This window comes from Rhinoderma darwinii, chromosome 10 (assembly GCF_050947455.1).
Source record: "Rhinoderma darwinii isolate aRhiDar2 chromosome 10, aRhiDar2.hap1, whole genome shotgun sequence".
Classification (NCBI taxonomy): Eukaryota; Metazoa; Chordata; class Amphibia; order Anura; family Rhinodermatidae; genus Rhinoderma; species Rhinoderma darwinii.
In genome coordinates, this window is record NC_134696.1 from 88,062,218 (window position 1) to 88,076,018 (window position 13,801).

The 13,801-nt window shown below is 41.9% G+C and overlaps 1 protein-coding gene across 2 annotated transcripts in view; it reads right to left on the reverse strand.

Annotated features, from left to right (window-relative positions):
- FUZ (fuzzy planar cell polarity protein) overlaps positions 1–13,801 on the reverse strand; it is a 59,175-nt gene that overhangs the window by 15,843 nt on the left and 29,531 nt on the right. For both annotated transcript variants that reach the window (XM_075840191.1, XM_075840190.1), the window contains 4 exons: positions 12,271–12,468; positions 10,438–10,533; positions 5,477–5,583; positions 3,550–3,629 (listed from right to left, as the gene is read on the reverse strand). In XM_075840191.1, coding sequence (XP_075696306.1) covers positions 3,550–3,629; positions 5,477–5,583; positions 10,438–10,533; positions 12,271–12,468 — 481 coding nt within the window. The remainder of the gene's footprint in view (positions 1–3,549; positions 3,630–5,476; positions 5,584–10,437; positions 10,534–12,270; positions 12,469–13,801) is intronic.

Below are 13,801 nucleotides of genomic sequence, written 5' to 3' on the forward strand. Positions count from 1 at the left end.
AAATTTACAAATTGCATTTTTTATTTTTTTTGCAGATAAATCCTTTTCAGTCCATTTTTTTGGGTAAAACAGAAGGTTTTACCAGAGTAACGCAACTCTATATTTATTGCCCAGATTCTGCAGTTTTTAGAAATAACCCACGTGTGACCCTAGTGTGCTTATGGACTAAAACACCGGCCTCAGAAGCAAAGGAGCACCTAGTAGATTTAGAGGCCTCCTTTTTATTCAACTATATTTTAGGCACGATGTCAGGTTTGAAGAGGTCTTGTGGTGCCAAAACAGTGTAAACCCCCAAAAGTGAACCCATTTGGCAAACAACACCCCTCAAGGAATTTATCGAGGGGTATAGTGAGCCTTTAGCCCATACGTTTTTTTTTGCTGCATTTTTTGGAACTAGGCTGTGAAATTGCAAATCACATATTTTTCCGATAAAAGGTACACAGAAAAAAACACCCTAACATTTGAAAAGCAATTTCTCCCGATTACGGCAATATATGTGGTCATAAACTGCTGGTTGGACAAACGGCAGGGCTCAGAATGGCAGGAGCGCTATTTGGCATGTAGATTTTGCTGGATTCGTTTCTGGGAACCATGTCGCATTTGCAGAGCTTTTGAGGTATCAGTATAGGGGAAACCCCTTAAACGTGAACCCATTTTGGAAACTAGACCCCTTGAGGAATTAATTGTAGCTTTCATGGGGTGCATGCGACTTTTTGATGAGAATTTATTCTGGTTTTTTTAAGAGGCTTGGTGACAAAAAAATAGCAATTCTACTATGGTTTTTTTTAGGTTTTTTTTACAGCGTTCACCGTGCGCTATAAATTACATTCACTTTATTCTGCGGGGCGATACGATTACGGCGATACCAGATGTTTATAGTTTTTTTTATGTCTTATGGCATTTACTAAAATACTTTTTATAAAAAATCTCATATACTTTTTGTGTTGCCTTATTCTAAGAGCCATAACTTTTTTATTTTTCCATAAAGAAAGCCATGTGAGAACAAGTTTTTTGTGTAACGAACTGTAGTTTCAATCAGTACTATGTTTGGGTACATGTGACTTTTAGATCTCTTTTTATTTCATTTTTTGGAAGGTAAAGTGACCAAAAAATTGTGATTCTGGTATGGTTTATTTTCTTTTACGGCGTTCACCATGCGGGATAAATAACTTTTGTAGATCATGTCGTTACGGACGCGGCGATACCAATTATGTATAGTTTATTTATTTAATAATAAAGGACTGATAAGGGAAAAGGGGGATTTTAACTTTTATTACTTAAAAACTTCTATTTTTATGCAACTTTTCTTTTTACTAGGGGACTTGAAGGCAGGAAGCCCTGATTGCAATTCTAATACACTGCACTAAATGCATAGTGCCGTGTATTAGAGATGTCAGCTACACGCGGACAGCAAGCATAGGGGGTCCGGACTTTGTCAGGACCCACTAGGCTTCCGTAAATGGCATAGCCGGAGGCCATTATTAGGCTTCTGGTTGCCATTGCAACCGTCAGTGCACGCGACAATGTCGCAGGACGTCAATGGTGCCTAAACCCCTGAGAAGCCGCAATTGCTATTGAACGCGGCTTTTAAGGGGTTAATCGGCGGGGACAACGCGATCGGTCCCTGGGGAAGGAGCTGCGGCAACTGCTGTACAAGACAGCAGCTGTCACAGCTCATAAAAGTGCCGGGTGAGGGAGCGGAAGGGTGGTCATTCCCATGACATACTATTAGGTCACGGAGCGCAAACTTTCTATTTAGCGTGACCTAATAGTAGGTCCTGGAGTGGGAAGGAGTTAATACCGAAATGTTGGCCTACTGAAAAGTATGTCCAGTATATGCACTCAATAATTGGTCGGGGCTCCAACTCTGCATGAATTACTGCATTAATGCGGCATGGCATGGAGGCGATCAGACTGTGGCACTGCTGAGGTATTATGGAAGCCCAGGTTGCTTTGTTAGTGGCCTTCAGCTCGTCAGCATTGTTGGGTCTGGTGACTCTTCTTCTTGACAATACCCCATAGATTCTCTATGGTGTTTAGGTTAGTATCATTTTCCAGCACTACTTGGCACCTGCTCACACTGCCAAAAGTACCAATACCTGTTTAATAACCCCAGTATCACTGCACTTGATTGGCCAGGAAACGCGCCTGACCTAAACCCCATAGGGAATCTATGGGGTATTGTCAAGGGGAAGATGAGACACTAGACCCAACAATGCAGACGAGCTGGAGGCCGATATCAAAGCAACCTGGTCTTCCATAATACTCAGCAGTGCCACAGCCTGATCACCTCCATGCCACGCCGCATTGATAACACCTCAGCAGTGCCACAGGCTGATCACCTCCATGCCATGCCACATTGATAACACCTCAGCAGTGCCACAGGCTGATCGCCCCCATGCCACGCCACATTGATGCAGTAATTCATTCAAAAGGAGCCCCGACCAAGTATTGAGGGCATACACTGGACATAGTTTTCAGTAGGACAACACTTCGGTATTAAAAATCTTTTTTGAAATTGGGCTTATATAATATTCTAATTATCTGAGCCACTAAATTTTGGGTTTTCATTAACTGTTACCATAATCATCAACATTAAAAGAAAAAATGCTGGAAATAGATCACTCGGTGTGTAATGAATCTGTATAATATATGAGTTTCACTTCTTGAATTGAATTACTGAAATAAATTAACTTTTTGATGATATTCCAATTCATTGAGAAGGACTAGTATATATATATATATATATATATATATATATATACACATATATATACATACACACATATGCTGGAGACATCACAATTTGATTGTTGTCACCTTATTCGATTTTATCTACAGGATCCATAGTCATTAAAGTTACAGAGTGCGTTCTGAGAGCCGTAAAACCTTTCTATTTTTCTATCAAAGTAGCCTATGAGGACTAGTATTTTCCGAGATGTGTTATATTTTTTAATGCCAATAATTTGGAGATATATATATATATATATATATATATATATATATATATATATATACACACACATACATAAAAACAGAAAAACTTTTTATTAATTTGTTTTTGGGAGGGGGGGGGGGATATATGCTCTCTTGTCCCATCGAGAAAACCTCTGTCCTTGTGCTGTTTTAGGGCTTTAAATGCCCTTCTATGATTTTCCTTACATGGTCGGCCATTCATTTGAATGCTACATTTTCCCTGCAGCAGGACGTGGCTTCCCCTGACCACTGTAGATGATCCTCGGGGGTTAGGAAAGTCAGACCAGCAGTCATTAGCGGATAACCTGGCTTGCTTCGAACAACCCCTTTTCTTGAGAAAAGAAAGCACCCCTTTAAGGTTGGACGGTTTTAACGAACACCCTAAGGCCTTACATACGACAGGGATAATCGGCCGGGTGACGGCCGTCTTTTTTTTACGGCTATCACTCGGATGTATTAAAATCAATGCATATCTATAGCCCGATTTGACACGCAGTCGTGTGAATAAAAGCGTTAGACACAACCTCGAGAATTTCTGTTCACTACAATGTATATCCTAGAAAGCATGCTCACCTGTTCTTTGTAAGTCTTCCATAGGATGTACCTGCACGGTGTATAAGCTTTTATTCAGATCCTGGTTCACTAGTAAGAATCTATAACAGGATGGACATATATTAGGGAACAGACTACAATCGTGTAAAGCAAATATAGTTTTGCGAGAAGTTACAAAAGCCAAACATGTTACCAATAACCTAAATAAAATGCAAATAGCCTGCTGTCAGCTTTGTAGAATTTAGGGTATGTTCACACTATGAGAGGCATTTACGTGTGAAAAGACAGACAGTTAACAGCTGCCTCGTTTCACACGTAAATGCTCCTCCTCGAATTTTGAGAGCCGTCTGAGACGCTCGTAAATCTTGAGCTGTGCTTCATTGAGTTCAATGAAGAACAGCTCAAATTACGTGGCAAAGAAGTGTCCTGCACTTCTTTGCCGAGGCAGTCCATTTACGCATCATCGTTTGACAGCTGTCAAACGACGACGCGTAAATTACAGGTCGTCTGCACAGTACGTCGGCAAACCCATTCAAATGAATGGGCAGATGTTTGCCGACGTATTGTAGCCCTATTTTCAGGCGTAAAACGAGGCATAATACGCCTCGTTTACGCCTGAAAATAGGTCGTGTGAACCCAGCCTTATAGTGCCAGAAAACATGGGACGACAGCCAAGAGATTTAATAGGACTTCCTTTAATATGTGTGGTGGTAGGGAACAGATGTGATGCAATCTTGTAGTAACTGAACATAGTATAATGGCTCTGTTTTATCATCTACTAATACCTAAAAAGAATAAGATCCTCATTTAACAAAAGACACATGAAAAAAAAAGAGGAAGCAAAAGTTTCCCATCAATAACGTAAATCGCTTGAGTGACCTACTCCCATGTTACGGTTTGTATAGTGTCATACAGCTGCATTTTAGGGCCTGTATTACGGACGCAACATCCAGTTCTCCAGTAGTTCCACTGAACTGAAATGACCATAGAACCCTATTGCTATCGAAGTTCAGTAGAACTACAGGGGCCCTGGTGTTGTAGTTATAAAGCAGACCAGAAAATGTATCTCTATTATGAACGGATACTTGCTTTTCGTACGTTACTTTTTGCCCCCGAGTACAGATTCAGCGTCGGTCCGCTCTATAAAAGGGGAGTTCTGTTCTTTTAAAGGAAACCGATCATACTGAAAATTCAGTCCGATCTGCAGCATGTGATGGGGCAGGAAGAACTGAGCAGATTGATATATGTTTTTGTGTAAAAATAGTCAGTAGAACTTGTAATTTATTTATCTAAACCTTTGCTCATTCTGTGCTTAGGAGTCCAGTGGGCGGTCCTAATCAGTGATTGACAGAGATCTCTATATTCACACTCATGCACGGAAGGCTGTCAATTAAGGACTAGGACCGCCCACTGGACTTCTAGTCATAGAATGAGCAGAGGGTTTAAATTAATAAAATACTAGTCATACTGAATATTTTCTCACAAAACTATGTATCAATCTGCTCAGCTCCTCCTGCTCTATAACATGCTGCTTGCAGACTGGACTACATTTTAAATGTGACAGGTTCCCTTTAATTATTGATAACATATCCCCAGAATATTCCATTAATGTGTGCTCCGTAGGAGTCCAGCCACTCGGCCCCACCAATCACAATCCCACTCTTATACTTACGTTGTGTCTGATACTGAAGCCCAGTCAAGCAGGCAGCTCCCACCGATCACAAATTGATGGTATATGCTAGATAAGCTATCCTATATGTCATCAATAGTTAAAAATATAATCTTTTTCAAGCAGTTCTTCAAGTCTTTGATAAAGACAAAATCACTTTGAAATGGTCTTTATTGTCACCTGTACCAGTAGGAGTATTGCGTAACTAAGCACAGATTCAACATAGGCATGGGGCCACCAAGAACAAGGAGAAATCCTGCGCCACCAAATGCCACTTACCCCAAAATCCCATGATGGAGCGGGACGGTGGCTGGAAACGATCTTAGTTGTACTCTTAGGCAGGATTTGAGTGGATCCACAACCGGTTTCCAAAACCTCTCCACCAGCTACACAGCAAGATAAGAAAAGATCATTAGGCCATGACCACACTGATAAACAAAAAGTTACTTTATTTAAGTGCCATTCTCCATAATGGGGGGGGGGGGGGGCAGCAAAATAACTATCTCCTCCTCTATTCACCCCTGTTAAAATCCCAGAAGCGAGAGATGGTCAGGATTTTTAGCACATTCCTCTATAGAGGGTGAAAGTCATCAGTGAGACTTATACTGTATTGCATAAAGCACAATACTTGGGTAGGAATGGGGCAGGGGTTCTGGAACTAAGATAACGCCATCATTCTGACCCACTGGCAACTTTGAGTACATTTTATTTTTTAAAAGGGGAAGCCAAAATTCAAAAAAAGGGTCTGCCCCCCCCCCCATAACAGCGCCATCCTCGTCTGTTGGCTGTGTCTGGTATTGCAGCCCATCACCATTCAAGGGAATCGGACCGAGCTGCAATACCAGCCTTATTTTCTTTTGCTGGACAGCCCCTTTAATGTTACTTTCCCTAGGAGTGGTAATTATTTTTTTTCTAGAAGTATTTAGCAAGTCTTACAGGGGATGTCGATCGGCTTTCCCAGGCCCCTGAGTGCCAAATCTGTTTCCTTGTGCCTTGGTATATGCTTGAAACCACAGTGAGGCACATTTGCTTATATTGGAGTTGGGAAAGCTGAGTGACAACCGTTGGCGGAGATGTAATAGTGGCTATACTGGTTGTCACCCAGTAGAAATGTCTGAATAAGATTATTATACTTGATAACTTGCTAGACGAGGACTGCGCAATAAGTGTATGTGTACACACACTAATTACGTCCGTAATTGACGGACGTATTTCGGCCGCAAGTAGTGGACCGAACACAGTGCAGGGAGCCGGGCTCCTAGCATCATAGTTATATACGATGCTAGGACTCCCTGCCTCACTGCAGGACAACTGTCCCGTACTGTAATCATGTTTTCAGTACGGGACAGTAGATCCACGGAGAGGCAGGGACTCCTAGCATCGTACATAAGTATGATGCTAGGAGCCCGGCTCCCTGCAGTGTGTTCGGTCCACTACTTGCGGCCGAAATACGTCCGTCAATTACGGACGTAATTAGTGTGTGTGCGCATACCCTTACACATTTACCAGGTGGATTTTAAATTTCAGGGGAAATGCGCTTTTAGGTTCACCCTTAGTATGAAGAAGCCCTTTACTTGTAAAGTCACATGACTTGCCCCAGACAGCAATATAGGACTGGATAATTTTCAAGAAAAATCATTCTCGGGCATGACCAGATATTTATTCATTAATGTAGAAAACAAGCATCAGAGGACACTGACAGAACTGAAGTTAGGGTATGTTCACACAGGGCGGATGCGCTGCGTAAAAGTACACAGCATATTCGCTCTGGTCCCCGCAGGGAAAATGATGGTGCAGTTTTTCAGCCGGAATGTCCTCTGCGGAAAGCAACACTTTAAAAAAAAAAAAGTCTACACTTACCTGTAGCCATAGCCACATGTCCCTCTGACGTCGTGCAGCCCAGCCTCCTGGGATGCGGTTTCATCCCATGTGACCGCTGCAGCCTGTAATTGGCTGCAGCTGTGTGTATATATATATATATATATATACACACACACACACACACACACACACACACACACACATATATATATATATATATATATATATATATACACACATATATATATAAAAATAAAAAAAAACTCACCCAGATCTCTCTGCTTCTGCGTCCAGCCCTGCCTCCATGGATGAGGTTTCATCCTGTGTGACTGCTGCAGCCAAATCACACACACACACAAAATATATATATTATTTTTCCTGAGTAGCGAATTTTGCGACATAATCGCAGCTTTTCTAATTAAAAAAAAAATCACAACATCTGCTATTTGTTGCCGCCCCCCCCCCCCCCATTGAAATCAATAGGGAAAAACCGCAACAGAATAGCAACAATAAATTGACATTCAGCAGATTTTTATTTTTATTTAAAAAGCGGATGTTTACACAGCGTGTGGATGAGATTTGTTCAATTATCACCCCCTCTGCTGCTACTGTATTACGCTGCGGATGCTCCGCAATTAAATAAGTTGCGGAAAATCCACAGTATTTACGCTACGTGTGAACCCGACCTAATACTCCCAACTGGATGCTCAGCTTCCAAGGGTTGACTCCAAACTTATTCAGTAGTACAAACGAAAAAAAAGGTGAAGCGGCACTCCAGAGAAATGGAAAAAAAATAAAAAAATAAATGGTATAAGCTTTATTCACCCATGGTACATAAAAGAATGCAACATTTCAACATCCATGCTGGATTATCAGATAGAATGGGTTAATGGACGCACATAGGAAGGTATATTAGACGTTGAGTTCTCACACAGAAGACTTTTTTGTAGAATTTCTGCATCTGTCCAGTTCATCTGAATGAGGCTTGAAGAAAGCCATGTACCTCTGCGGGCTACGCCATTTCCCTAAGTTCCATAGGACTGAATGGTAATTACGGAAACGGAGTAGCTCGCATGCTACGCTGCATACTCCGCTGCACAAAAATGGGACAAAGCCCTGCTGCGAACGCACCACACACCTCTGCTGCGCACACTACACGCGCACGCATGCTGCTGCTCTGCCAGGCACGCTGCTACACACACAGCTTTGCTACACAAACACACAGATCTGCCACACACCCACACTGCTCAACTCTGCTCCACACACAGCGCTACACACACCTCAAGGGGGTGGGTGGCCGTAAGACAGACATCCACACATTACCAGCAGTGCGACCCGTCTCCAAGATGGCACTGGCTTTTCCCCCTACAAACCTGCTTCTATGCAGGGTCGCTCTGAACTCTGCATGCGCAGTACAGAGCGAGACAGCAGAAGCACAGGATGTAAGGAACAGGTCTCGTTTGTTATATCCCATGCACTGTGGCTGCCATATTCCATCTGTGTATGTGTCGTGAATTGACACATACACAGATGAAAGAAAACATGGCAGCCCCCAGTAAAGTACGAAAGTGTTAATAAAAAAATAAAAAAACATTGTGTGTGAAAAAATAAATAAAAAGTCAATATAATATTTTGTTAAATAAAAACACAAATTAATAAAAAAATAAAAATCATGACACCTTTCCTTTAGGCTATGTTCACACGGGGTATTTTGCCGAGTTTTGACGCGGAAACCGCATCGCAAAACTCGGCAAAAACGGCCCGAGAACGCCTCCCATTGATTTCAATGGGAGGCGTCGGCGTCTTTTTCCCGCGAGCAGTAAAACTGCCTCGCGGGAAAAAGAAGCGACATGCCCTATCTTCGGGAGCTTCCGCCTCTGACCTCGCATTGACTTCAATGGGAGGCAGGAGAAAGCGTATTTCTCGCTGTTTTATGCCCGCGGCGCTCAATGGCCGCGGGCGAAAAACGGTGCGATAATCGCCGCGAAAATCGGCGTGCAGGGAGAGGAATATCTGCCTCAAAGTTCCAAACTGAATTTTGAGGCAGATATTCCTCCCCCAAAATACTCCGTGTAAACATAGCCTTAATGTATAAACTGAATTTTTTTTTCAGATTTCACTTTACTGAACTAATATTTAGTGGTATAACCGTTATTTGTGAGAACTGCTGGACATCGGTGTTGCATGGAGTCGACCAACTTCTGGCCCCTCTGAACAGGTGTCCAGTCCAGGAAGATTGGACGGCATAACACAGTTCTGCATTTTTGGGTTTTGCCTCATAAACCGCAATTTGGATGACACCCCACAAGTTTTCTTTAAAATTGAGGTCAGGGCTGGCCAATCCTGTTTGTCTGTAACTGCAGTGTTGTTCGCTTACTGCTGTGTTTTGGGTCATTGTCGTGTTGAAACACCCATTTCAAGGTGTTCAATTTCTTCTTCGGCATAGGGCAACCTGATCCCCCTCAAGTATTTTGATATATTCAAACTGATCCATGATCCCTTGCATGCGATAAATAGGCCCTACACCAGGTATGAGAAACATCCCCATATCATGAATTTTGCAGCACCTTGCTTTACTGTCTTCACATTGCACCGTGGCTTGAATTCAGTGCCCGGGGTTCGTCTGACTCACTGTCTGCGGTCACAAGACCCAAAAAGAAAATTTTTGCTTTCATCCGTCCACCAAATGTTGCGCCATTTCTCTTTGGGCCAGTCAACGTGTTCCTTGGCAAATTTTAACCTATTCAGGACATGTCTTTTTTGCGGGGAGTTCTTGCTGGTAATGTGGCTTCACGTAATCGTCTTCTGATTGTAGCAGATCACTGGTAACTTCACATCTTCTTTGATCTTTCTGGAGGTGATCATTGGCTGAGCCTTTGACATTTTGGCTATTCCAGTCGGACAGTAGTTCCCGCTTCCTTCCGCGTCTTTTAGGTTTTGGTTGCCACTTCAACACATTTCAGATCATTTTAGCTGCGCAGCCTATAATTTGCTGCACTTCTCTATAGGTTTTCAACTTTTTAATCAAAGCTCGTTTTTCATCAGAACAATGTCCGGAACGCCCCGTTTTCCCCAGTATTTCAGAAGGAAATACACTATAACCAACATTTGCCACCTTCTACTTTAAATAAGTGCAAAAATTGACACCGGTTGTTCCACAGAATGAAGGACTTCACTAATTTAACTCCTCACTGCTATTTTTAATGATTCAATTCCTCAGTACAAGCGGCTCGCATGTCCTAATTGTTGGCTCTGTTTTTTTCTACTCCACTTACAAGTAAATTATTTGCCATGTAGAAATATCACTCCTACCAAAAACATGGATTTATCAGGTTAATGATGATGGACTGATATTTGTTTGAACACAACTGTATAGGACATATTAAAAATGAAATTCTACATAAAATGTGCTTCATTACCTCAGACTCCACCTTCTGTAGCGATGGAGTGGGGCCGCAAAGTACACACACATCTACCCCCGGAACCAACTGAAAGGTGAGCAGCCTGTGAGGAACCTGAAAAATACCAGGCGAACCATCAAAGTCTGAAGTGATAACTGTTTCCAAGAAACAAAAACATTCTGTGTATGTGTCAGAGAGTCCAAAATATACAGTATATATACAGTATATATACACAATATATATACCGATCAGCCAGAACATTAAACCCACCTGCCTAATATTGTGTAGGTCTCCCTCGTGCCACCAAAACAGCTCTGACCAGTCGAGCCATGGACTCTACAATATCTCTGAAGGGGTCATGTGATATCTGGCACCAAGACGTTAGAATCAGATTCTTTAAGTCTTGTAAGTTGTGAGGTGCGGCCTCCATGGAACGGACTTGTTTTTCCAGCCCCTCCCACAGATGATCGATCGGATTGAGATCTGCTGAATTTGGAGCCCAAGTCAACCCCTTAACTCTTTGTCATGTTCCTCAAACCATTCATGGACAATTTCAGCAGTGTAGCAGAGCACATATTTTCTGACACCATCATAGCCAGTCGTACATTTTTCAGCAATTTGTGCTACAGTAACGCTTCCTTAGGATGGGACCAGATGCGCTAGCCTTCAATCCTCACGTGCATTGATGAGCCATGGGCGCCCATGACCCTGTCTGTCATTCACAGCTTCTCCTTCCTTGGACCACTTTGGTATGTACTAACCACTGCATAACGCAAAACACCCCACCAAGACCTGACATTTTGGAGATGCTCTGACCCAGTCATCTAGACATCACAATATATATATAGATCTTTCAAGTAAAAAAAAATTGAGGCAGCACTCCAAAGTAGTGAATGAAAGAAGGAAGTACGTTTAAAATCACACCACTGTGCTGGGGGGTGATAAAAACGGACTTCCTTTTTTCATTCACTACATTGAAGTGCTGCCGCAATTTTTTTTACTTGCTGTCTATCTAAAAGGGCTCGTAGCCTGAGCCTAGGAAGTCTGGCACCCACCACTGGCGCTGTGTGTGTGTGTGTGTGTGTGTGTGTGTGTGTATATATATATATATATGCTTGAAGAAAAGTATCCTATAGCAGGATGGAAATGTTGCAGCTTGTGCTGATTGAATAAACCACCATTTTTTCACTATATCGGAGTGCTGTGGGATTTTCTTCCATATTTACCCATATCCCCTGGGTCGGGATTACCTGCCTGCACCCTATACCATCTTGGAATTGGATTTTGAGTGCTGCTTTTTTCTGTTTGTATATACTATAGATGTACTAAAGTTTAGCGCCTGCGCGGAAACAGCCATAGAAAGCGGAGGAAGTGGTCAAGTGCGTAGATCACATGATCGATGTCATATTATATCATGTCAATTTCATGGCATACTTTGTTTGAAGAATACAATGTAGCATATGCTTTCCCTTGTGGTTTTGTCAATGTTTTTTCCATTACATTCAATAGGAAGCCATTTGTAAAAATCTCAGTTTCTTAGTATTTAAAAAAGCAGTTTTAGGAAATATTTTTATAAGACTGTTCACACTTACAACACGGTTTCTGTTCACAGCATCCATGACAGATCAGATTGTTTCTAAACAGACGGAATAAAGCTCTGCTTGTTCTTGTGGTCTACGACATGGGACACGGGCCCTCCCTTCTCCCAAAAAAGTGTAAGTCCCAGCAGTAAGACTCCAATCTAACAATCAACTATGGCAAATTCTGTGTCTGTTGTCGGAACATCTCTTTAAGAAGTGCAAATCATCCTACACACTTCAGACAGTTGCAAATTTCCCAAAAACAACTCACCGTAGGGCTCCCTTGAGGCAGGTACACCGGGTAATCCCGTGATGAATGAGGAGACAAGGAGGCTACCAACCAGCACAGAAGCATCACATCTTGAGACGCCAGTCTCCACCACTTTTCTGTGGCTACAACTACTTTTCCTCCAGCCATAAGGCAGCCAAAGTCACTTTCTGCAGCTTGGGTGAAACCATCAAGGCATTCCTGGAACGATAAAATATCACAGCTAAAAAAAAATATTACAACGTTTTTCTTATTTTTTCATTTTGACAGGTTCAAGGATTTAGGTTTTGAAAATGTATAAAATTTCAAACATCGCCTTTAAGGACACAGCCAACTTTGGCTACAAGGAGTAGAAAAATTGTTTTATGCCTAGGCAATGTATGGACCATCATTTTTTTTTTATTCATAGCTGTATGGTCGTATTTATATGTGCCAGTTCGGGGGTAGGTTCATATGGGCTTGAGAAAGGCCATTGTATGGCCGAAACGTCGCCTTCACTGTATACATATCTGTCTATCACGAAATAAAGAGATCGTCTTATTGGTAGTCCGGATTTGGATCTGGTGTAGTGGCATTGTATGTTGGATGGATATTTATGCCAGGAACTGGTGGAACCTGATCTCCACAGATGGTGGTAGGGGTCCACGCTTTACCTTTGGGTCATTCCTCCTGGAAATGTATGAAAAAAAACTTACAACTGGGTATTACCATTGCCCTTGTCAAAGGGGTGTTGCCCTTAGACACTCTGGCAGATGGATAAAACTCTGAACTGGTAACACCCAGTTGTCAATTTATTCATACATTTCTAGGAGGAATAATAGAGGCACGGCACAACACAGAGTTCTAAGAAAAGATGCTCCAAAATTGTTATTTTATGGGGTATACAAGTATTTACTAAAACAGACAAATAGTATGAAAAAGATCCAAGTGTTGAAATCTCATTGCACCTCTCTGAACGGCTGATATGACATGTCGTTGCAATGACACCTTTGTGGAGATAACCTACAAAAACTCAACAGAGATAAAGATCTCATTAGAAAATTACAAGTTAAAAACATACAATTGATGGATCACCCTTTTAAAATGTTGAAGGACGGCATTTCCAATATTCCTCCTTCAGGGTAATCTAACTGAAGATTGCTGTACAGGTGTTAGTCAGTCTTGTATGGAGATTATTGTACATGTCACTATTCATACTGGGTAGGTAATTGGTCTATTGTTTCTTTTTTCTGCTATGGAGACTAGACCGTCTTGTTCCTTGTAAATGAATAGGCTTTTAGCTCCATTGAGTGGTGTGTTATATCTTGGAGTAGATCAGGGTCAGGGTCAGAGTGAGAGTGAGAAATTTGTCTCAAACTTACATTAATATGATGTTGGACTCTGACCTCTGAGGATGTACTACTATGGACACTGTACATGAGAGCAATCTCAGGTGACGACTAGAATTAATATGCATATATTGAACTATCAATTGGTTTAATGACATTTGCGGAATTAAAAAAAAAGGCCCTCCCACTCAAAAGAATTAACAAAA